Source organism: Saimiri boliviensis, chromosome 3, assembly GCF_048565385.1.
Source record: "Saimiri boliviensis isolate mSaiBol1 chromosome 3, mSaiBol1.pri, whole genome shotgun sequence".
NCBI classification, from domain to species: domain Eukaryota; kingdom Metazoa; phylum Chordata; class Mammalia; order Primates; family Cebidae; genus Saimiri; species Saimiri boliviensis.
Genome location: NC_133451.1, coordinates 24,858,205 through 24,880,683, shown reverse-complemented (window position 1 = coordinate 24,880,683; position 22,479 = coordinate 24,858,205). Strand labels below are relative to the sequence as shown.

The 22,479-nt window shown below is 46.6% G+C and overlaps 1 protein-coding gene across 4 annotated transcripts in view; it reads left to right on the top strand.

Moving 5' to 3' along the window:
• The first annotated feature begins 1,618 nt into the window (after positions 1 to 1,618).
• Positions 1,619 to 22,479, top strand: part of SEL1L3 (SEL1L family member 3) — a 122,847-nt gene continuing 101,986 nt past the window's right edge. Inside the window, exons 1-2 of one of the 4 annotated variants that reach the window (XM_074395966.1) lie at positions 1,619 to 1,696; positions 19,474 to 20,044. In XM_074395966.1, the coding sequence (XP_074252067.1) occupies positions 1,634 to 1,696; positions 19,474 to 20,044 (634 nt within the window). In that variant the 5' untranslated portion in view covers positions 1,619 to 1,633. Of the gene's footprint in view, positions 1,697 to 2,126; positions 2,466 to 3,380; positions 4,664 to 19,473; positions 20,045 to 22,479 lie in introns of those variants that run through there. The other 3 variants (XM_074395964.1, XM_003927490.4, XM_074395965.1) reach the window with 3 other exon arrangements.

The following is a 22,479-nucleotide window of genomic DNA, read 5'->3' as shown; positions in this document are numbered from 1 at the left end:
CTGCACTTGGGTAAATCCAAAATCTCAAAGCTCACAAAGACTTGAAAACTCCCGATTCCATGAATCCTGATTACAAACAACCCAAAGGAACCATTTAGCTCCCTGAAGACTAACAGAGTCTGTGTGCAATGTAAGAGAGAAACTCCAGAGCGCATGGCCCAGGAAGACAGGTGGAAACCCTAGACGTGCTGCAATGCCTGTTGAAGCCCCTTTCCCCTGAACTGGCCAACAATTTTCCTTCCATATACATTAAAAGTATAGTCTGTATTTTGGCTTGATGGAAAAAAATGTAGGCAGGATCTGGGACAAAGCCACCAAATCTTTTGTTCCCTTGGACACTCGGTAGAATAAATGGTTTTCCACGTCACATAGGAGAATTTCAAGTGCTTTGTTTCTGCAGAAGTGGAACAGAGATAGTGAAGCATCTGTCAAAACCCCCAAAATGCTTTAATGTGGCGGCGGCTGGCTGGGAGGAGCAGAGCTCGGGGTTCTTAAAAGCCAATAGTTCTGGAAATGGAGGAGGCTTGTATGAACCAGCACAGTAGCGTAACGCGGGCGCTTGTTAGAAAAGTACATTCTCAGGCCCCTCCCAGGACCAACTGAGTCAGAAATCTTAGGGCTGGAGTCCAGGAATCTGTGTTTTCACAATCCCCCCAGATAATTCTGAAGTTTGAGAACAGTGGAATAAGACCAGGGGCCTCACACAGGGCCACAGCTCTTAGGTGACCTAAAAAAAGTGGATGACAGCTGAGGAGCCGCCATGCCCGGCTGTGGCCAAGCCTGTACCGAAGCGGCTGTGGGCGCCCATCCAGGCAGAGGGGATGCCCACGCCTGTCAAACCACCGTGGGTATCCCGTGGCACCACCAGCCTCTCCCTGACTCCTGTTGTGACTTGACCTATGCTCGTGGCACTGGGAAAGGGCTGTGGCCTCTCAGGCTATTATTAGTTCCAATCCGCACAAGTCCACCAGTGCCAAGGGAAGCTTCTTCGAACTTTGGAAGGCGTGTTAACTGTTTCAGAGCAGCAGCTGCGGGCCCAGACAGTGGTCGGAGACTCTAGATGCAGCAGAGCGCTCTCAAGAGTGCCAGGGCCGGCGGCTAGCTGGTGGTCCCGCCACCCGGAGGCCCATCTCCTCCAGGCCGCAGAACCCGGGTCGGAGAGCAGCCTGTCTCAACCTGCGTCCCCAAGGCCGAGGATGTGTCCTGGTTTTTTAAAAAGCTGTTTGTGCACTTCCAGACGCTCGCCCCTTTTATTTGGGGCTCCAGTATCACTGTATTGACCTAATTAATTCGTTTTCTTCTCTGTCCAAAGTGGAAGCCGGAGCACAGAGATGCAAATCAAATACAAACCCGTTCTGGGTGCCAATACTCCGGACAATTAAAACAAAGAGCGCAGCGGCGGCGGTGGTGGCGGCACCACACAAAACCCTCGGGAAACATCCAGAACGTGCGGCGAAGCAGCCGGCAGGGTGGGGCGCAGCCCCACTGCAAACGTGCCAGCAGGGAGGCGGTCCCAGCCCGGCAGGTGGACAGGTGGAGGTTGGCAGGGGTCAAAATCCATCTCGCAGGCCTGGGAGCCGGGCAGCTGCGCCGCACAACTCCAGGGGGAACACTCGCCCTGCGCCCTGCGGGAATGGCGCCCCGGCCAAAAAAGCAACCAGACAAAAACCCATTGCACGGGCGGGAACTGGGCTGTGCGACCGGCAAAAGGGGCGAGTGGGAGGGGAGAATGCGGGAGCGAGGAAGAGAATGGGAAGGGAGAAAGAGGAAAGGGAGGAAAAGGAGAAAGTGAAAAAGCGAGGGGGTTTGGGAGCGGGAGGGAAGAGGGAGCCGGCGGGAGAGGAGGGGGATCGCTGAGAGCAGGAGCGCGGAAGGGGGCGGGGGAGGAGCCGGGAGAAAGGGAAAGGGGGGTGCGCTTGGGCGGAGCGACTCGGGCGGGGGGTGGCGGCGGCCAGGGGGCGGGACCCGGCTCCGTGCCCACCTGCGTGGGCGCCCGCTGCCCAGAGGGGTGGAAGCCCGGGGGCCGGAGGGAGCGGCCGGGAGGCGGGCTGGGCAGGGAGGCATAGGGGAGGGAGGGGACGGGGACGGGGAGGCGGGGAGGAGCCGGCGCTCGGCTGGGGTTGCGGGGGCGGCGACGGCGGGAGCGGCAGTGGCGGCGGCGGCGGGTCCGGAGGTGGCGGCAGGTGGCCCCGCGCGCGGCGGCCGGCCCGGCCGGGGGCGGGCGGGAAGGTGGTGCCTCGGGCGGGGGCCGGTCCCTGCACCAGGTGACCTGTTCCGGCCCGGATCCGGGCGGCCTCGCCATGCAGCGGCGCGGCGCAGGGCTCGGGTGGCCGCGGCAGCAGCAGCAGCAACCCCCGCCGCCCGCGGTCGGCCCCCGGGCCGCAGCCATGGCCCCCCCAGGTGGCGGCGTCCCCCCGGGCCTCGGCGGCAGCCCTGCCTGTGCGCTGCTCCTGCTCTGCTACCTGGTGAGCGCCGGACCCTGCCCGGGTCCTCCCCTCCGCGCGGGGCCCCGGGGACGCGGGTGGGGGCGACCGGGGACACCCGCCACGCCGGGCGGGGACGCCACCGCTAGTTTTCTGTCTTCCTCGCCGCTGCGCCTGGGGCGCTCTCGGCACCTGGGATGGGTACCCCGGGCGTGGAGAGGGGCGCGTGGACCGGACTTGTCGCGCTGCTGTCTCGCTCGTGCTCATCCCTCTCCCTCCTGTACTCGCTCTAGACCCAGGTCGGTTCCCCTCGAGACCCCTTCTCGTCCTCGACTCCACCCGGGAGCCTCGCCGCCCGGAGTTCGCTCCCCGCCACGCCGCGCGCGGTCTCCAGCCCCCTCCCGACCCCTCTTGGGCTTCCCTCTCTACCTTCCCGCGGCTCCTTTCCTTCCCATGCCCAACTTCGCCTCTTTCTCTCGGCGCCCGCCACCCGCCTCGACCCTCCTTTCAGTTTCCACCGGGTCCTCCCGGCCCGGACGGTTTTCCGCCAACGCACCTCGCATCTCAAGCGCTCTTCAACTCCTCCTTGGTCACTCCAGCCAAGTTGCGGATGCCGGAAAGAAATCTAGTTCTCTGTAACACGCTTACCGCCAGAGTGGTGACTTTAGCTGCGCCTGAAACCCATTGTCATATCAGAGAATGTGTTTGGCTCATGCATGGCAGTTCGCAGTTTGCACACTTCTTGGCTTCTGTTTTAGTTATCGACTAAAGGGCAGTAACCTATTTTTCAAAACCAATTTATTTTAAATACCAGAGTAGTGGAGACCCTCAGAACAAGGTGGGGAGAAATTTTCTCAATTTCTTTGATGGCTTGCTTGCTTACATTCTGAGTTCTCCTAAACAATAGTAAATTTACAGAAGGCGACACCCTTCCTGCCCAGCCTACCTTACGTTCCAAAATCCTGCAGAAACCTTCGGTTATCTCGCCATATATTACTGTAAATAAATGAAATGGAAAATGCTGAATCATGAAACTGATGTAATAGGAAATTCACAGAATGCCAAAAAAAAAAAAAAAAAAAAAAAAAAAAAAAAAAAATGAGCAGTGTCATTGTCCGCAATTCATTTCACTTATGTGGCATTGTCATTATTTGGAGTCTTCCTTTTTGGAAGCCGAAAACTGCTTAGGAGATACTGGTAGGAATTAGAATTTGATTCCGGAGAAATTTGCCACCCAACCCAAGTTTCTTTTAACTCCTTTTACTTCTTGAATGTTTCATTTCTTGAAGCAAGAAGGTGTAAAAATGCAAATTATGATTCTGCCTGTGCATCTACCTGTTGAGCCATCCGTGCTTTTACTCATCTTTCAAAATTAGCCAATACCAAATCGTGTGGTTGGTCTTACTTCGTATTTTCATAAGAAGTTGTCAGTTCACATGAATGATTTTTTTTTTTTTTTGCCCAAGAGATGTTATTATTTAATATTTATGCCACAAGGTTACAACACACAGGCTCATAAATAAAACTGCCATAACAAATGACAAGATTTCAGTTTAAACAGATGATCCCTGTACACAAGGCGCTGCTGGCTGCCCACAGAGGCAGAAGTAATGTAGTAGAGGCGTGTGTGAAACATTCATGTACAGATGGGCTGGGCCAGAAAGTTCCACAGGGACATCTCAAGACCTGGCAAGGAGGGGGACTCCTTCCCGACAGTTCAGGAAGTCAGAGTCAGGAGAGCAAAGCCTAAGGGCCTAAATGGGCTCTGGGAACAGAGACATATGCTGGAGCAAGTATCATCCATGCTAAAGCTCTGTGTAGACCAAAGGGGATTCAGAGAACAGAGGGGGAAATGGTGCCATGGATAGACTCAAGTGAGAAAGGGAAGGGGTGAGGAAGGGCTCCAGAAAGAGGAATTTTAGAAAATACTGTAATGTGGAAAATAACCAGTGTGGATGAATGTCTTGGCAGACGAGGAAGGAGCGGATTTGGGGACCTCATGGAAGGGGAAATGTCAGTGCTTCCTGCCTCTGTACCTTTCCTCCAGATGAATTTCTGATACGATTACTGTACAAGACAGACTGATAAACCAGAGAGCCCTTTTACACCTGAATGAATGAATGCAAACCCAAGGACCCAAAAGTCGACTTAAAAGGTGGTTTCCACAGTTTGTTCTGAAGGCCTAGCTGTTGATTAGCGATGTTGCTCTTGGGTCTGTGCTACCCGAGACAGTACTGAAGGTAAGGCTTCTTGATCTTGGAGAAGCTTGGTGTGTGCATTGGGGGAAATGTAAATATCCATATGAAACACTTGAAATACATGGAACAATAGAGAGAAAATGCAAATGCATAATTGGGTGCATTCTGCTCAACCAAGGAATGCTACCCGCAGGAAGTGGCTGGTCAGGGGGATGGGGCTGGGCAGGAGCAGGGTAGAGATGGAGCAGGATAGCTAGGCAGGATCTCAGGAGTATGTAGACTCTAGGAAGAAAGCTTTTTCATAATGTGAAGGCCTGCATGGTAATAACAATAGCTTGCATTGGGCTGAGTCGTTTATAGGCATTATCCAGTATTAATCTTAGCAACAACTCTGTGAGATAGGAGCTGTTATGATCTCCGTTTAGATGAGATAACAGAGACACCGAGAGGTTAAGTTAGTTGTCCCAGGCCACACAGTCAGATTGAAACCCAAGTCTAGTCTAAAAAACCAGAGTCTCCCTCCAGAGCCCCAGCTCTAATCCCCTCTAGCTTATTGTCTTCTGGATTTTGCAGCTTGTAACTCATTCTTCATCGATATACGGGTCATTAGCAAAGCTCTAGCAATTAGCAGCTACTGTGCAATTGGCCAGGATGTGAGGTCATGTCTAAAGTAATCTAAAATATACAAAGCAGGAAACGCAGGCCACAGAATAGAAGCAGGATGTTAAAAGGGGGAAGAAAGGTAAAGCTAGAAAATATTTGTCATAATTAATGAAGAGGTAAAGGTTTGGGATTTTTATGTAGTCCAGAGGCAGCTGATGGAGTGTAGCATTTGGGCTCCTATGAATGTGTACAAGTGTACAGGAAATGTGCCTTGGAATGCATTCCAAAGCCAAATTGCCTCTGATTTTGGGACCAGTTCCTGTTCTGTGTTATCTTTACCTGTTTGCCTGTTCATAAGAGCTAGAGGTGGAGAGTGCCTTCTGAATAGATGTCTTTAAGCCCCTGCCCTCATGGGAAGCATAGTTCCTAGAGGCAGTGTCCTAAGGAGTGGGCACCTGCCTTCTCTGTGGGCTGGGACGGAGTAACCTTCAGTCTCAGCTCAAGAAGAGTACTGTGTCTGTAGCTAGGATACTGCCAAAGCATGAATAATTGTGATGAGGGCTGAAAGATAAGTCACGGAACGATGCCAAACAGATTTCTGAAAAGATGATCCCTGGTTCCAGTGGCTGCCAGAAAATTCTGAGGTCACCAAAGGTCAAGATACAGAGAGCCTCCTCAGAGAGGGAGAGGGCGTCAAAGCACAGGATAATGAAATTGCTTCCACTGAGGTCGCGGGTGCTGAGTGCTGCGCTCCACGCACAACTTTCCCTGCCCAGCGGGACCCTTGCTATTTCCTTACACCATTAACTCTTACCTTCCTCCAGCTTGGCTAGAACCGGCCTGAGGCTGCCCAGCTCTCTATCTGTGACAGTGTCATTTGTAGAAGGCAATTCTGTCCATCCTAAGCTCTGGTCTCCAATGTATAATATTTTCCTGTATGAAAATATTATATACGCTCTATCTCAGGATGGCCAGAATTGACGTCAGCTGTCGAGTTGAAATGATCAGAGTGGATAGCTGCACTTGTTAGACAGTCAGACTGAGGACAAAGAAGAGACAGAAACAGTGCGGATACATGTGGGACAGTTAGCAGACGACGGCTGTGACAGAGCCTTGGACAGGGTTCTCTGTAAGTGGCCACATACCCTTAGTCATCCATCTAAGAGTATTCATTAACCCCTCACTAGGTGTGCAGTGCAGGACATGGGAAGATCAAAACGAAATAAAGAGAACTGCAATTATCCAGCTTGAGGGGGAGGATTATGAATATTTGAAAACAGAGATCACCCCCAAACCTCACATCAACCAGTAGCTGCCATATTCATCCTGACCAGAGCTCCTTAAATCTCCCAATCCATGGTATTGGCCTCTTGCCTTCTATTTCTTCTGGCTGCTTATTGGCAGAAGTGTCGGAGCCCGAGGACAGGTAGGAGAGAATAACCCAGGCAATTCTCGGGGAGGATGGGTAGAAGAGTAGACCGTAAATAGCCTAAAGTGAATTCAGTTACCCTGTTGATTGGCTCATGCCATTCCCCTGAGAAAGGAGCCGAGAGGGGCAGGAGGCGTCTGCGGCAGTGAAGAATGGCTGATGGGATTCTGCCTTGGCAGGTCTTGTTTCCTGTCTCTACCCGGAGAAGGGCTTGGTGATACCGGGGAGCTGGCCGAGTCTGGTGTTTGTGTCTTTGTGGTTAAGGCAATATCCTTCTCCTCCAAACTCAAGGCCTGAGGGTGTGATGGCGTTTTAGCCCCTGACCCTTTCAAGATGAGAATTCGGGAAGTAATAAGATTCCCCTACCCTGCAGCCAGAAAGCGGTAACGGGTGTCAAAGGCAGGGCATACGTCGAGGGCATCACATTTGGATATTGTTGGAAGACAAGAGGCACACCCTCGCTGACTTTGGAGTCAGCCAATGCGGATTTGAATTTTGGTTCTGCTTTTGGTAGCTGGTTGACCTTGGGCAAGTTACTTACCTTCTCTGAAGCCATTCTGTCGACTCTACTGTAACAGTGGGACTCTGTCTCCCTCTGTGGGTTGCTGTGAGGATTGGGTTAGAAGTGAGAAGTTCTGTGAGGTCCCATGTGGGAGGATGAGGTTAGAAGTCAGAGAGAAAAAAGGGTTTAACATACCCAGTGCTTAGTACACAGTAGGTACTCAATGAAATAAGAGCAAACCAACCTTAGGTAGCCTTGTGTGATGTGAGTTGGGAAGAAACAGCATACTAAATAGAATTGGGGAGAATCTTCCACAACTAGGAATATTGATCATGACTGGGATGGTGTGGCTCTGGCCAGCTCTCAGGTTTAGGAAGGCAAAATACTGAACCGGGAAATGTTTCCCCAGGCACATGCTGATTCTGAAGTCTGTACTGACATCTTTGTCCATTTTGCTTAATCGCATGCTTTGTTGACTCAGACAGAATTTTTGCTTATATCTAGTCGGCAGAAATTAGAAAAATGGTCTATTTAAGGCAAGACACTTACCTTTTTGAACTAGGGAAAATGTGATCCAGCCAGTTTGAAGAGAAAGCCCTCACGAGCCACAGTTTTCTTAGGAGAAGGATGGGGCAGAATGGTCAGGAGTGAGAAAAACAGTTACTGTTTTCATATCAGACCCACCCACAGACACACGTACGTGTAAATGAACATCCCGTAGTAAGACGTGAATGATTTAAAGTTTCCCAAACTCTCTGTCCCTTCTTCAAATGCGAAGTAGAGACCAGATAGAGAACAAAGCCAAGTTTTCTCAGCTCTTTGGAACAAAGAAGGGTTATTTGAATAGCATCTCTTCTTATTGATTTTGTTTAAAGGAATCAAAGGCAGTCATCCTAAAAGAAGTTTAAGTCATATTGATAGTTTTATTTTTCCATCCAGAAGATACATAAATGCATCTGTTTCCTGATTCTCAGGCTGAATTCAATGCATTTAGATCTCCTATTTGGGGTCTTCTATCGTGAACACATATTAACTGGCCCATTTCTTTCTTTTTTAAAAAAAAAAACTTACAATACATGCACATTTACAAAAAAGCAAGAAAATCTATGTTTTGTGACTGTGCATGACATTGTCAAATTTGACTTTGATGAGGGCTCACATCTGGTATAAACATATTTGAAGGCTCAAGCATCTTTCAGGGCCAAGCTCTGTTGCGTGCAAAATGGATCAGTATGTTGCTTATAAAGTGGAACATCTATGTAGCTGCCTGAACAGCATAATTTGAGGGGCACAGAAGGCCCCTCTCCACCCCAGATATCTTGCTTAGAGTTGCGGTGCATTTAGGCTGTGCTTTGAAGGCATTATCTCCACCAAGCTGGCATAGAAATACAGATACGTGACATTACCTCAGTATTTTTTCATTATCACAGCAATGTGGATGAACTTGCCAGATGAACAGGAATTCAGCAGAAGGTCGAGGGATGAGAAATCTTAAAAACTTAATTTGTATTTTTGGTGTGGAGAAATGGAAACGTTCTAGAATGTAGGGCAGCTGTCTGAAAGGTCTAGAGCAGGGGTCCCCAAACTTTTTACACAGGGGGCCAGTTCACTGTCCCTCAGACCGTTGGAGGGCCAGACTATGCAAGGTGTGACACCCTTCACAGCCAGCGCTGCTGCCTCCACTATCCCAGACAGCGGTATACAGTGTCACAGGCCCAGCACCGCCTCCAGTGCTGTATACAGGGATGGCGGTGATCAGCCCGTGACACTGTGTATACAGCGTCCTGGACATCTGCAGCAGTGGTGGGCCTCTTCTGTGGGAAGCCCACTGCTGCATGTTTCCGCTATTATAAGACACCTCCTAAAAATAAGACAGCCCCCGTCTTTTGGGGGTAAAATTAATATAAGACAGGGTCTTATAATAGGGGAAACACGGTGTGTAGTAATGTGGGGGGAGACTTTTGGGCAAAGGTAGGTCATAGGGTCCATTATGTTGTTGTACATTTGGGGGAGTACGGGGGCCATTGTACTGTGTAGTAATGGTTATAGTGCTTTGCCTTTCTTCCTACTTCTGCTGTTATTTCACACTGCTTCCGGTGATGTGGGGCGCCACAGCCGCAGACCGGATGTGCGTCATATGACGCGCTTCCGGAGCCGTGACGCGTGCGTCCCACGTCACCGGAAGTAGTACTGTACTTGGGCGATGCCACGCTTTGCGGCACCACCACATACTGTGCTCCTCTCACTGACCACCAGTGAAAGAGGTGCCCCTTCCTGAAGTGCAGCGGGGGCCGAATAAATGGCCTCAGGGGGCCGCATGTGGTCCACGGGCTGTAGTTTGAGGACCCCTGGTCTAGAGGGACAAAATAGCTGGGAGAAGTTTGCACCAAATGGAGAAGGTGGGTGCCAAGGTTCCACCTTCCCTGATCTCACAGTCCCCCAGCTCAGCTCTGACCCCCCAGGGACCACCGAGATGCTAAAGTGTAAGGGCTCTTTGGAAGGAATTAACGGGGCTGGGAGAAAAATAGAGAAGTGATGGGGCCTCTTTACCAGAGGACTTATGAGTGTAAGAAGAGAGCAGTGGGGACTCAAAATTGATCAAGTCGTTTGGTTTATATGCAAATGTCCCCAGGGCCACTGAGGCACCTGGCAGAAATGCCCATGCCCAGTGCTTTTTGTTGTTGTTGTTCAGAGTTTCGTTCTGTCACCCAGGCTGGAGTACAGTGGTGTGATCTTGGCTCACTGCAACCTTGCCTCCCGGGTTCAAGCGATTCTTCTGCCTCCGCCTTCCAAGTAGCTGGGATTACAGGTTCCCACAACCACGCCTGGCTAATTTTTTTGTATTTTTAGCAGAGACAGGGTTTTACCATGTTGGCCATGCTGGTCTCAAACTCCCGACCTCAGATGACCTGCCCACCTTGGCCTCCCAGAGTGCTGGGATTACAGGCGTGAGCCACCGTGCCCAGCCCCAGTGCTTTACTTCAGCAAGAAACACTTACTAAATTCTTACTGTGTATCTCTCTCTTAGAAGCTGGAAGTATAACAATAACATGGACTCTGAACTCATAATTTCTAAACAGAGGTACATGCAGATAAATTTTTAGCTTGTGTTAATGCGACCTGGCCTGTGAAAATACCTATGAAGGCTGGACACGTGTCATGCCTGTAGCTGGAACTCTTCAAGTTAATTGCCTTATTTTCCTGGCAGGAAACAGCTTATAACCACACACATGACTTGAGCCAGGAAGTCAGCTTCAGCTTAATCAATATTTAGAGTGTGATGTCTTGCTAATCGGTGTTGGTTTTGTGCATAGCAGAGGTAGCCACGACTCGTGGTGAATCAGCTGCCCACTGGGTCTGCTCCAAACCACCGGATGCCAGCTTCCTTCATCCCATAGTTGCCCCATAGCACCTTCTGGAAGAGTTTAGAACATGTTCTGCACTAGCCACGTAGGGTGACTTTGAGGCCCTCTTTGGGACCGACACACCCGCAGGAACTTAAGGAAACACCGCCCCACCCCGAAGCTTCTCCTCTCTTATTCTCCAGCTGTCATTCAAGCTTCTCCTACTTGTCAAACAGTCCATCTCAGTCCTTGAAATTTGATCTCTTTGCCTAGCTTAGCTTCATGTTATCCTATGACTTAGATCTTTTCTGAAGGAAACAATAGCAGGATGTCAACACTCTCCACCAGGGAACCTAAAAAAATATGGAATCAAGCCCCATCAACTAGGCACATATGAAACGATGCCGAGTTGGGCTATTCACCCCATGTCTCTTATATGATAACTCCTAACGAGGCAGGTCTTCTCTCACCTTTTGTTCTTCAAAACTCTCTCTGAGATAATAGCTTGATAACTGGCTGGGCGCTGTGGCCCATTCCTGTAATCCCAGCACTTTGGGAGGCCCTGGAGGCTGGATCACCTGAGGTCAGGAGTTTGACAATAGCCTGGCCAACATGGCAAAACCCCATCTCTACTAAAAATACAAAAATTAGCTGGGCGTGGTGGTGCATGCCTGTGATCGCAGCTACTCAGGAGGCTGAGGCAGGAGAATCGCTAGAACCCGGGAGGCGGAGGTTGCAGTGAGCCGAGATCACACATTGCACCCTATTCTGGGCGATAGAGCGAGACTCCATCTCAAAAGCAAAACAAAACAAAAAAAAGTAAAGAGAGCAGGCATAATGAATATTAATATATTTTATTTAATTCAGTGTGTCTAAATATTGTCATGTTAGCATACAATGTATGTAAAAATTATTAATGAGCTATTTTACAGCCATTATTTTATATGAAATCTTTGAAATTTAGTGTATATTTTACACTTAGCACACATCTCAAATCGGACCAGCCACATTACAAGTGCTTAATATGATTCGTGACTACCATGCTGGATAACATATGACTAGCACCTATATACCTTGGGGTAACTTGTACTGCACCTGAGACTTTGAAACAGGTGAAAATGAAATAATCTTCATATGAGTATATGGAAATACTTTTTTTAAACAGAATTTGAAGGGAAGGCTCTGTGGAGAGTACACGATGAAGTGTATATATGCCTTCTTTTTTTTATTTTTAAGTTTTTGGAGACAGGACCTTTCTCTGTTGCCCAGGCTGGAGGGCATTGACACTACCGTAGCTCACATTAACCATGAATTTTGGGGCTGAGGTGATCCTCCTGCCTTGGCCTCCCAAAGCACTGGGATTACCAGCGTGAGCCACAGAACCAGCTTGCATATACCTCCATTCTTTACGAGGTTATAAGCGTGGACCGTCAAACCGAACTGAAGCCATGCTCAAGGCGCTGCTCTAATTAATGAAGAAAAGTGGGACTGTGCATTTTTAGCAGTAAGATGTAAAATAATGAACATGATTATTAGGAACTGCACTTTTCTAGTAAAATCAAATGGTCATTCCCCCAGCATTCTGTTTAAAAGAGGTTTTCACTGGAGATGCTAGCATCAGCATTAAAAATCTGACATTCCTCCATCCCCACTCAAAAAAAAAAAAAATCTAAGTGGGAGAGCTGAGCCTGGGTGAATTTTTAAGGTATACATGGAATGAATGAGGAAGAGGTTTTAAGTCATTCTTTGGGAAAGAACACAATGTGATATTTAATACACCTCTGCATGTCCTGGGCACTGGGCTGCCTTTGTCTCACAAAAGAAGCAAATGTCGTATTTGACATTTGTGGGATTTAGTGAGGGAAGCATTCAGGGCCTTGCTTTGGAGTAAGGCATGTTGGCCACTCATTGGCCGGTTCAACTTGTTTGGCTTCCACCAGCACCAGCGATCCCTGGCCTCGAGTGAAACTCTGATGTGGGCTTAGCACTGTGATTTGCATCTTGAGAATGGGGACGGCATCTTGGCACATCTGGCTGAATGAATAAATCAGCGCTCATGGACAAACGCTGGGTGCGTCCCTATTCACATGGAAGCAGAATTTAGCCTAGAGTTTCCAGGCGGCCATGAAATGGTGACCATTAGTCACTATTGATATCATTTGCTATGGCGTGGGGAAGGTGGGAGTGGGTGGGCGGCTAGAAAAGGAACCAGGTTTCTGGGCTTGCTTCTGCTAACCCACCAGCTGGGTGGCGTTGGAGAATGTCACCTCTTGATTGTCATTTTCTCATCTGCAGAAAAAGAAGAGTAGACTGGCTTGTCACCAGGCTCATCCATTGTAACGTTCTCTGCTTCTAATTAGGAGATGATTTTTGTATGTGTTTCCTCCCTGTAATTTGGTAGTATAAATGAGAACATAAAACAAACGTCTCCGGGGGGCGGGGGCGGACAGTTTACGCTGTACCCCCTTCTTTGCATAGCTCTTCCCACAGGTTTCCCATGACTGGTCAGAAGGAATCACAGCCCTTCTCCTGTTCTCTCTGCCATCTGCGGAAGCCACAGTTTCCACGTTGACCTTTCAGGACAACTGCTTTCTCCTCACTTACTTAAAAAAAATTTATGTGGTACAAAATTCAAAAGTTAGGGAAGGATATACAGTGCATCTCTCTTATTCTGTCTCCTCTGTAGTCAAGTGAATATGCACGTGTACATATATACGTGTGTGGGGTGTGTGTGTGTGTGTGTGTGTGTGTGTATTTAAACCAAATTGTATTTCTGAATCTGTTTTTAAAAAGCAAGCAAAGAAATGAGAAGTGACTGCCATTGGGTACTGGGTTTCATTTTGGGGTGATGAAATGTTTGAAAATTGATTGTGGTGATGATGATTGTTAACTAACTCTATAAATCTACTAGGAAACATTGCAACTTACACTTTCAGTGTGTGACTTTTTTGTTGTGAATTATATTTCAACAAATCTGGAATTTCAAAACCTGGGCCAGATGTGGTGGCTCACGCCTCTAATCCCAGCACTTTAGGAAGCTAAGGCGGGCAGATCACAAGGTCAGAAATTTACCAGCCTGGCCAACATGGTAAAACCCTGTCTCTACTAAAAATGCAAAAATCAACCAGGTATGGTGGCAGGTGCCTGTAATCCCAGCTACTCGGGAGGCTGAAGCCAGAGAATCACTTGAACCTGGGTGGTGGAAGTTGCAGTGATCCAAGATCATGCCACTGCACTCCAGCCTGGGTGACAGAGCAAGACTCCATCTCAAAAAAAAAAAAAAAAAAAAAAAAAAACACTCTGAAAAAATAAAAAACAAACAAAAACCAGACACAAAACCCTTTGAGATCATTCCATTATGTGTACTTGAAGAGCCTCCTTTTAATAGCTGTATAGTACTCTACGAGTGGATATACTATTTCTATTTAACCAGCCCCCTCTTGATGGGCATGTCGGCTCCCTATCTCCTGCAATTACAAACTGTGCTGGAGTGAAAATCTATAAAACATCATTTTGCACAACTTTGAGTGTATTCATAGGATAAACTCCTAAAAGCTAAATTATTGGGCCAGAGGGTGAGTGCATTTATACTTTTGGTAGATAATACTTGATTGTCATCATGGAGATTAAAGATTACTGCCACCAGCGATACGTAAGAGGGCATGCTTTCTATACTCTGGTCAGTACAATGTGTTATCTGACTTACTGATCTTTGCACATCTAGTAGGTTAAAAATGGCATCTCTGTGCAGTTTCAGTTTGCATTTATCTGACTATGAATGAGCATTTACTTATTGATTAACCATGTTTGCTCATCTTTGTGTGCATTGTTAGCCTGGTTTCTAATTGACATTGACTGTCAGTTGCTTTAAAAGGGAGATACCACCCCTTGTCCCTTTGTTGATTCTTTGCTGTCAGTAGAATAAAAGTTCACATTCCTTGGGGCTGGGACTCAATGCTCACCAGAGCCAAACCCTACCTTTCTTTTCAACCTCATGTCCGCGTGTCCACATAGCTGCTTTCTATTTCCTACGTGACCTGCGTTCCCCTGCCTCTTGCCTGGCGTATGCTCTTCACACCACTTGCAGTGCCTTTCCCTTGCCTCTCCACCTGAAGAACTTCTCTTCATCCCTCAAAGCCCAACTGAGATACCCTGTCTTCCATAAAGCCTATCCCAGATCCCCCAGTTAGAATTATGCCCTCTCAGTGCTATGCACCCCTGGGCTTGTTAACAGTTTGGTGGGAACACTGACCATGCTTCGCCTGTATTGTCATTATTTATAGACATGATTCCCTGATACCGAATCTTGTGTCTTGTTCATCTTTCCCTCTCCCACAGCTCTAAGCAACAGTTGAAAAAAGGAGTCCTTATTTCTCTCCTGGGAGGAGACCAAAGTGACTTTTTTCTTTTAAATTGTGGTATAAACATGCATAAATTAAAATGTAGTATTTGAATGATTTTTAAGCACAGTTCAGTTGTGTTAAGGACATTCACACTGCTGTGCAATCATCACCACTTTCTATCTTCACACTGTTTCATCGTCCCAAGCTCAAACTCTGGACCCATCAAGTACTAACTCAATTCCCTCTCCCCTTAGGCTCTGGTCACCTCTATTCTGCCATCTGTCTCTGTGAGTTTGACTACTCTAGGTACTTCACGTAGGTGGATGATATAATATCTGTTCTTTTCTGTCTAACTTGTTTTACTTAACATCATGTGGTCAAAGTTCATCCATTTTTACAGCATATAGTAGAATTTCATTCCTTTTTTTTTTTTTTTTTTTTTTTTTTTTTTGGCTACACACTTTAAGAAACCCTTAGTCTATTGGCCTAAGGATCAAGGGTGTAGCCTCTTTTTTTTTTTTTTTAAATAAGGAAAAGAATAAAGAAGAGAAAGAAAGAGAAAGAGGAAGAGGGAGAGAGAATGGGGGTATTGCTTTATTGCCCGGGCTAGAATGCAGTCTAAATATGGGTATGCCTATAATTGTGCTTAATAATGGAGACATGAAAGAAAATAAAGGAAGAGAATAACAAAGAGCCAACCAATATTTCGTTTAAACTTCTTAGGTTGATATGATGTGGTACTGACAAGAGTGTGTATTTTGTGTATTTAAAGTGGAGAGTTCTATAAATGTTAATTAAGTTTACTTGTTCCAGATCTGAGTTCAAGTCCTGGATATCGTTGTTAATTTTCTGTCTCATTGATCTGTCTAATATTAATGTTGAAGTCTCCCACTATTATTGTGTGGGAGTCTAAGTCTCTTTATAAGTCTTGTATGTCTGGGTATTCCTGTATTGGGTGCGTATATATTTAGGATCTTTAGCTCTTCTTGTTGTTGCGTTGATCCTTTTATCATTATATAATGTCCTTCTTTGCTTCTTTTGATCTTTGTTGCTTTAACGACCAGTTTATCAGACGCAAAAATTGTAACTTCTGCTTTTTATTTATTTATTTTTGCTCTCCGTTTGGTTAGTAAATCTTTCTCCATCCCTTTGTTTTGAGTCTTTGTGTATCCTTGAATGTGAGATGGATCTGGATGCAGCATACCGATGGGTTTTAGTTTTTTATCCAAATTGCCTGTCTATCTTTGGATTGGGGGATTTAGTCAATTTAAATTTAGAATTAATAATGATATATGTGAGTTTAATACTGCCATTTAATATTAGCTGGCTGTTTTGCCCATTAGTTGATGTAAATTCTTCATTATATTGATGCTCTTTACTTTTCGGTATTTTTTAGAAAGGCTGATACTGTTTGTTCCTTTCTATGTGTAGTGGTTCTTTCAGAAGCTCTTGTAAAGCAGGCCTGGTGGTGATGAAGTCTCTGAGTGCTTGCTTGTTCGCAAAAAACTTTATTTTTCCTTCACTTACGAAGCGTAGTCTGGCTGGATGTGAAATTCTTGGTTGAAAGTTCTTTTCTTTAAGGATGTTGAATATTGGTCCCCACTCTCTTCTGGCTTGTAGGGTTTCTGCTGAGAGATCTGCTGTAAGTCTGATAGGCTTCCCTTTGTGGGTAACCTGACCTTTCTCTCTGGCTCCCCTTAGTATTTTCTCCTTCATTTCAACCCTGGTGAATCTGACGATTATGTGCCTTGGAGTTGCTCTTCTTGAGGAATATCTTTGTGGTGTTCTCTGTATTACCTGGAGTTGAATATTATCCTGCCTTACTAGGTTGGGAAAATTTTCCTGAATAACATCCTGAAGCATATTTTCCAGCTTGGATTCATTCTCTTCATCACATTCAGCTACACCCATCAAGTGTAGATTAGGTCTTTTCACATAGTCCTGTATTTCTTGGAGACTTTGCTCGTTCCTTTTTATCCTTTTTTCTCTAATCTTGTCTTCTCGTTTTATTTTATTGAGTTAGTCTTCGACCTCTGATATCCTTTCTTCTGCTTGATCAATTCGGCTGTTAAAACTTGTGCATACTTCACGAAGTTCTCGTATTGTGCTTTTCAGCTCCGTCAATTCACTTATATTCCTCTATAAATTGTGTATTCTTGTTAACATTTCGTCAAACCTTTTTTCAAAGTTCTCAGTTTCTTTGGATTAGGTTAGAACAAGTTCTTTTAATTCACAGAAGTTTCTTTTTTTTTTTTTTTTTTTTTTTTTTTTGAGATGGAGTTTGGCTCTTGTTACCCAGGCTGGAGTGCAATGGCACAATCTCGGCTCACCGCAACCTCCGCCTCCTGGGTTCAAGCAATTCTCCTGCCTCAGCCTCCTGAGTAGCTGGGATTACAGGCACGTGCCACCATGCCCAGCTAATTTTTTGTGTTTTTAGTAGAGACGGGGTTTCACCATGTTGACCAGGATGGTCTCGATCTCTTGACCTCGTGATCCACCTGCCCTGGCCTCCCAAAGTGCTGGGATTACAGGCTTGAGCCACCGCGCCCGGCAGAAGTTTCTTATTATCCACCTTTTGAAGCCTGCTTCTGTAATTGGAACACACTCATTCTCCATCAAGCCTTGTTCCGTTGCTGATGAGGAACTGTGATCCCCTGCTGAGGGAGAGGCGTTCTGATCTTGGGTATTCTCAGCCTTTTTTGGCCATTTTCTTCCCTTCGTTGTAGATTTATCCATCTGCGGTCTTTATAGTTACTGTCTTTGTAATTGGGTTTCCGAGTGGACATCCAACTTATTGATTCTCAGCGCCGAAATCTGAGCAACCCACTGCACCGACTAAAGCAGCAGCGTTAAGACTGATGGTGCTTTTCTGACTCTGCACCAAGAACAGACGCTCCAAGGCACTGGCAAAACCACCTCGCTGGTCACAGGAGTTGCGCTGGTGACCCGTGGGGCTCCTCCACTGGGAATCTCCTGGTGTGTGAGCAACAAGAATTCATCTGAAAGTGTGGCTTCCTCTCGTTCTCTGCGCTTTCACTGGGAGCTACAATCCCGAGCTACTAGTGATCAGCCATCTTGGATCTCTCTTAGAATTTCATTCCCTTTTAGGGCTGAATGATATTCCATCCCATGTATATACCACATTTTTTCTATCCTTTCATTCATGATGGATTCTTGGGTTGCCTTTGGCTAATGTGGATAATGCTGTTATGAGCATGGGTGTACAGATATCTCTTCAAGTCCTTGCTTTAAATTTTTTTTGGGGTGTATATCAAGAAGTAGAATTGCTGGATCTGATCATATCATAATTCTCTCTCTTTTTTTTTTCTGAGATGGATTCTCCCTTTATCACCTAGGCTGGAGTGCAGTGACACAGTCTTGGCTCACTGCAACCTCTACTTCCATGTTCAAGAGATTCTCCTGCCTCAGACTCCCAAGTAGCTGGGATTACAAGTGCCTGCCACCATGCCTGGCTAATTTGTGTGTGTGTGTGTGTGTGTGTGTGTGTGTGTGTGTGTGTGTGTTTTTTTTTAGTAGAGACGGGGTTTCACCATGTTGGCCAGTCTGGTCTCGAACTCCTGACCTCAGGTGATCCACCTACCTTGGCCTCCTAAAGTGCTGGGATAATAGGCATGAGCCACCACGCCTGGCCTGGTCATATGATAATTCTATGTTTAATTTATTTGAGGAACTTCCACGCTGTTTGCCATAGCAGCTGCACCATTTTACATTCTCACTAAGAGTGCATAAGTGTTCCAGTTTCTCTACATCTTCACTGACACTTGTTACTTTCTGTTGTTGTTGTTGTTGTTTTTTATAATAGCCACCTTCATGGATATGCAGTGGGCCAAACTGACCTTTTTCTATTGTGTTTTCGATACCTGAATCAAGTCATATTTAGGAGAGCTCTTAGCATTCATATATCAGCACCTCATGCTCAAAACCTTGCCTTGATTTCATGACCAGATAAATAAACATTCCACTAAGATCTTTCCTGATGCATGTAGCATCATCTATGGTGAAAGAATCAGAAAACACAGCCCATTGTCTGAGCTTGCTTGTGTGTGACTGGGAGCAACAGAAGGCTCTTGCTTGTCTATATATCATGCAGGCTTGCCCTGGCTTCAAACTTGCAGGAGAAGAAGGCTCCAGGTTGGCATCTCTGTTCTGTTCCCTCAAGGGAGCACTTTGCACTTTTCTGCCACCCTTTGACTTGGTAGTGTCTGACCCGCCATTTGAAGTCAGGACAATGGTTTGAAAATGTCTGAAGCTCGGTTGTCTCTGTTTCATTCGAAGGCAGATTCCATTGCTACTGGATTTGTTGTGAACCAGCTTCTGCATTTGAAAACCAACTCTGGGATTATTGGCACATAGACTTGACAGTCACATTCTGATCAGCAGATGTTCTGGATCTGGGGAAGGAGTTTAATGTGGCCTAATCTTCCTTTGTATTTGCGTGTTGGTTTTTCCCCAATCCTTTAGTAGGTTTTGACATCTTTTATCTCCCACTTCATTCATTGCCTTAGGTAGATTGGCATTTTTTTATCCCAGGAAAATAATGATTCACGTATCTGCTATGAAGAGGATTTATAAACTTTCTGTATTTCTTACTTTCTTTTTCTTTTTTTCAGAATGTTTTACCGTCTTGGGGTAGGCAGACTTCCCTGACGACATCAGTGATACCCAAAGCTGAGCAGAGCGTGGCTTACAAAGACTTTATTTATTTCACCGTCTTTGAAGGAAATGTTCGCAATGTTTCTGAAGTCTCGGTTGAGTATTTATGCTCTCAGCCTTGTGTTGTCAATTTGGAAGCAGTTGTTTCATCTGAGTTCAGAAGTAGCATTCCTGTGTACAAAAAAAGGTGGAAGAATGAGAAACATCTTCACACCAGCAGGACACAAATAGTACATGTGAAATTTCCCAGCATTATGGTTTACAGAGATGATTATTTCATCAGGCACTCCATCTCTGTATCTGCAGTGATAGTACGCGCCTGGATTACTCACAAATACGGTGGTGGAGACTGGAATGCTAAATGGGAGGAACACTTGCTCCACGCCGTAGCAAAGAACTACACCCTGCTGCAGACCAGCCCGCCTTTCGAACGCCCTTTCAAAGATCATCAAGTGTGCCTTGAGTGGAACACGGGTTACATTTGGAACCTTCAGGCAAACAGGATTCCACAGTGTCCTCTGGAAAATGGTAGGTCATCTGTCTTGCTAGGAACCTCATTCTCATTTTTTTTCAGCTAGCCTGTATCATGGCCAAATGGCAGGAGAAAATTCTTTTATTGGCGATAGGGGATACAAGAAAAATGGAGGGAGGCATTGAGTCTGTAACTTTGGATTTGGAAGACAAAAGGAGAAAAATTAAAAGGAGAAAAGAGGAGAAAGGTTAGGAGACAGCAGGACCAAAGATGAAAGAGAGAGCAGAACAGAGGAGCCAAGGAAGGTAGACTTTGAGAGGGTTAGGTCTGCTATCAGTGGGAAGGGAGTATTCATGCCACCGAAACAAGCTTTGGGAATTTCTTCCCCCTCCCCTCCCTGCAAACTCACTAAAGGTTCCTTTGTTTTTTTGAGACTGAGTTTGCTATGACACCTAGGCTGGAGTGCAGTGGTGTGATCTCGGCTCACTGCAACCTCCACCTCCCGGGTTCAGGTGATTCTCCTGCCTCAGCCTCCTTAGTTGAGATTACAGGCGCCCACCACCACACCCCACTAATTTTTGTATTTTTAGTGGAGATGGGGTGGGTTTCACCATGTTGGCCAGGCTGGTCTCAAATTCCTGACCTCAGGTGATCGGCCCACCTCAACCTCCCAGAGTACTGGGATTATAGACATGAACCACCACATCCGTCCTCTATTATTTTTAAGGACAATGTTTTATCCTGGAGGAGATGAGAACCTGAAGGAACCCTTCTGACAGAAAGGGATGCTGTATCACAGAATGGTTACCTCTGGCTGGGCTGGACTCCTGCCCCGCCATTTTCGCCTCAGTTTTCTTATCTGTAAAATGGGGATGATAAACAGTTCCTTCAGAGCAGTCCTGTGAGGACTAAATGAGATGTGATTGCTTACACATCATCAGCACTCAGTGAGAAACTGTGATGATGATAATGATAGAGTCCACACTCTCCGTTTTATCCTAAATGCCACATGGTCACAGCCTCAGCAGGACCAATCCCGGAGGTTCCCAGGCCCTTCTGCAGCCTCCCGTAAGCTCTGGGGCTGGAGATCTCAGCCTGTGCTGAGGCAGTTCTCTCCATTGGTGCAAGGAGTGCCTTGTTCTCTGCATGCCGAGTTCCTGCCAGCTCTTCTGCCCCCTCCATGGGGAGCCCTCCCATGCATGCTCCCAAGCGGTGTTTCCTCAACTGTGGCCTGAAGACCACCTAAGCCAGAATCACAAATGCTTGTTGCAGATGCAAATTCCTAGACCCCATCTTTCATCTACTTAGTCGGGATCTGCGGTGGTGGGAGAAGGCCTGGAATCAGCATTTCAGATGCATTCCCCATGACTCTGATGTACCCTAAAATCTGAGCACCTGTGGGCCAGGGACAGAGGTTGGACTTAGGATTGTTAAGATTCCTGTGACTGGACCCCAGCCAGGGTTGGCAGGCAGAGGAAATCCACGGGCTTGTGGCAACAGACCCTTCCATGGCCTGTGCCTGACATCTTCAACAGGAAGGGTTTGGGACAAGGTGACTTAAGGACATGCACTCTAAGTTTTTCCTCTAGTCATCAACTTGTCATCTCTGGGATGTGATTTCTGTCGGGCCATGGCCATTTCTTGGTACTGCCCCAAGGTGGCGCTGCATGTAAGGAACACTGATAGGACCTGTGTCACCATACATGATAGCTTGTCAGAGGCCACCTACCCTAGAACTGGCACATTTGACATTTTTCAAAACTTTCTTTTTTCTTTTTTTGAGATACGGTTTCATTCTGTCATCCAGGCTGGATCGACCATTAACTTACTGTATGGCATGATCATAACTCATTGTACGATCATAACTCATTGTAGCCTCAACATCCCGGGCTCAAGCCATCCTCCCGCCTCAGCCTCCCAAGTAGCTATGAGCGTAGGCATGCACCACCACACCCAACTCACTTTTTTATTTTTCCATAGGGATGGAATCTCCCTATATGGCCCAAGCTGGTCTTGAACTCCTAATCTCAAGCAATCCCCCCACCTTGACCTTCCAAAATGCTGGATTAAAGCTATTTTGAAATAATTACAGATTCACAGAAAGTTGCAAAAGGTACAGAGTCCCTGTGTATCCTCACCCCAGCTTCCTCGTTTTCTGTAGCTACTGTGCAAAGTCAAAACCGGGGAAGTAATGCTGATCTAATACTGTTAATTGGACTTCAGACCTTATTCAGATTTCACCAGTTTTTACAGGGACTCTTGTGTTTGTGCAGCTCTATATAATTTTAACCTATGTCTTAATAGCCCTGTCTGTCTGGCTTATTCTGTATTTGTGCGGTGCTTTAAATGAAAAGATACCGAGAAGATGAAAGCAAATTCCCTTTCTGTGGTGTGCACATGGCAGGGAGGGTGGGATGGGTAGCTAAATGTCTGAAAGCAGTCAAGTCAACCATTTTGATGATCAGTGCGCCTCCCTCTCCCAGGCAGAGCC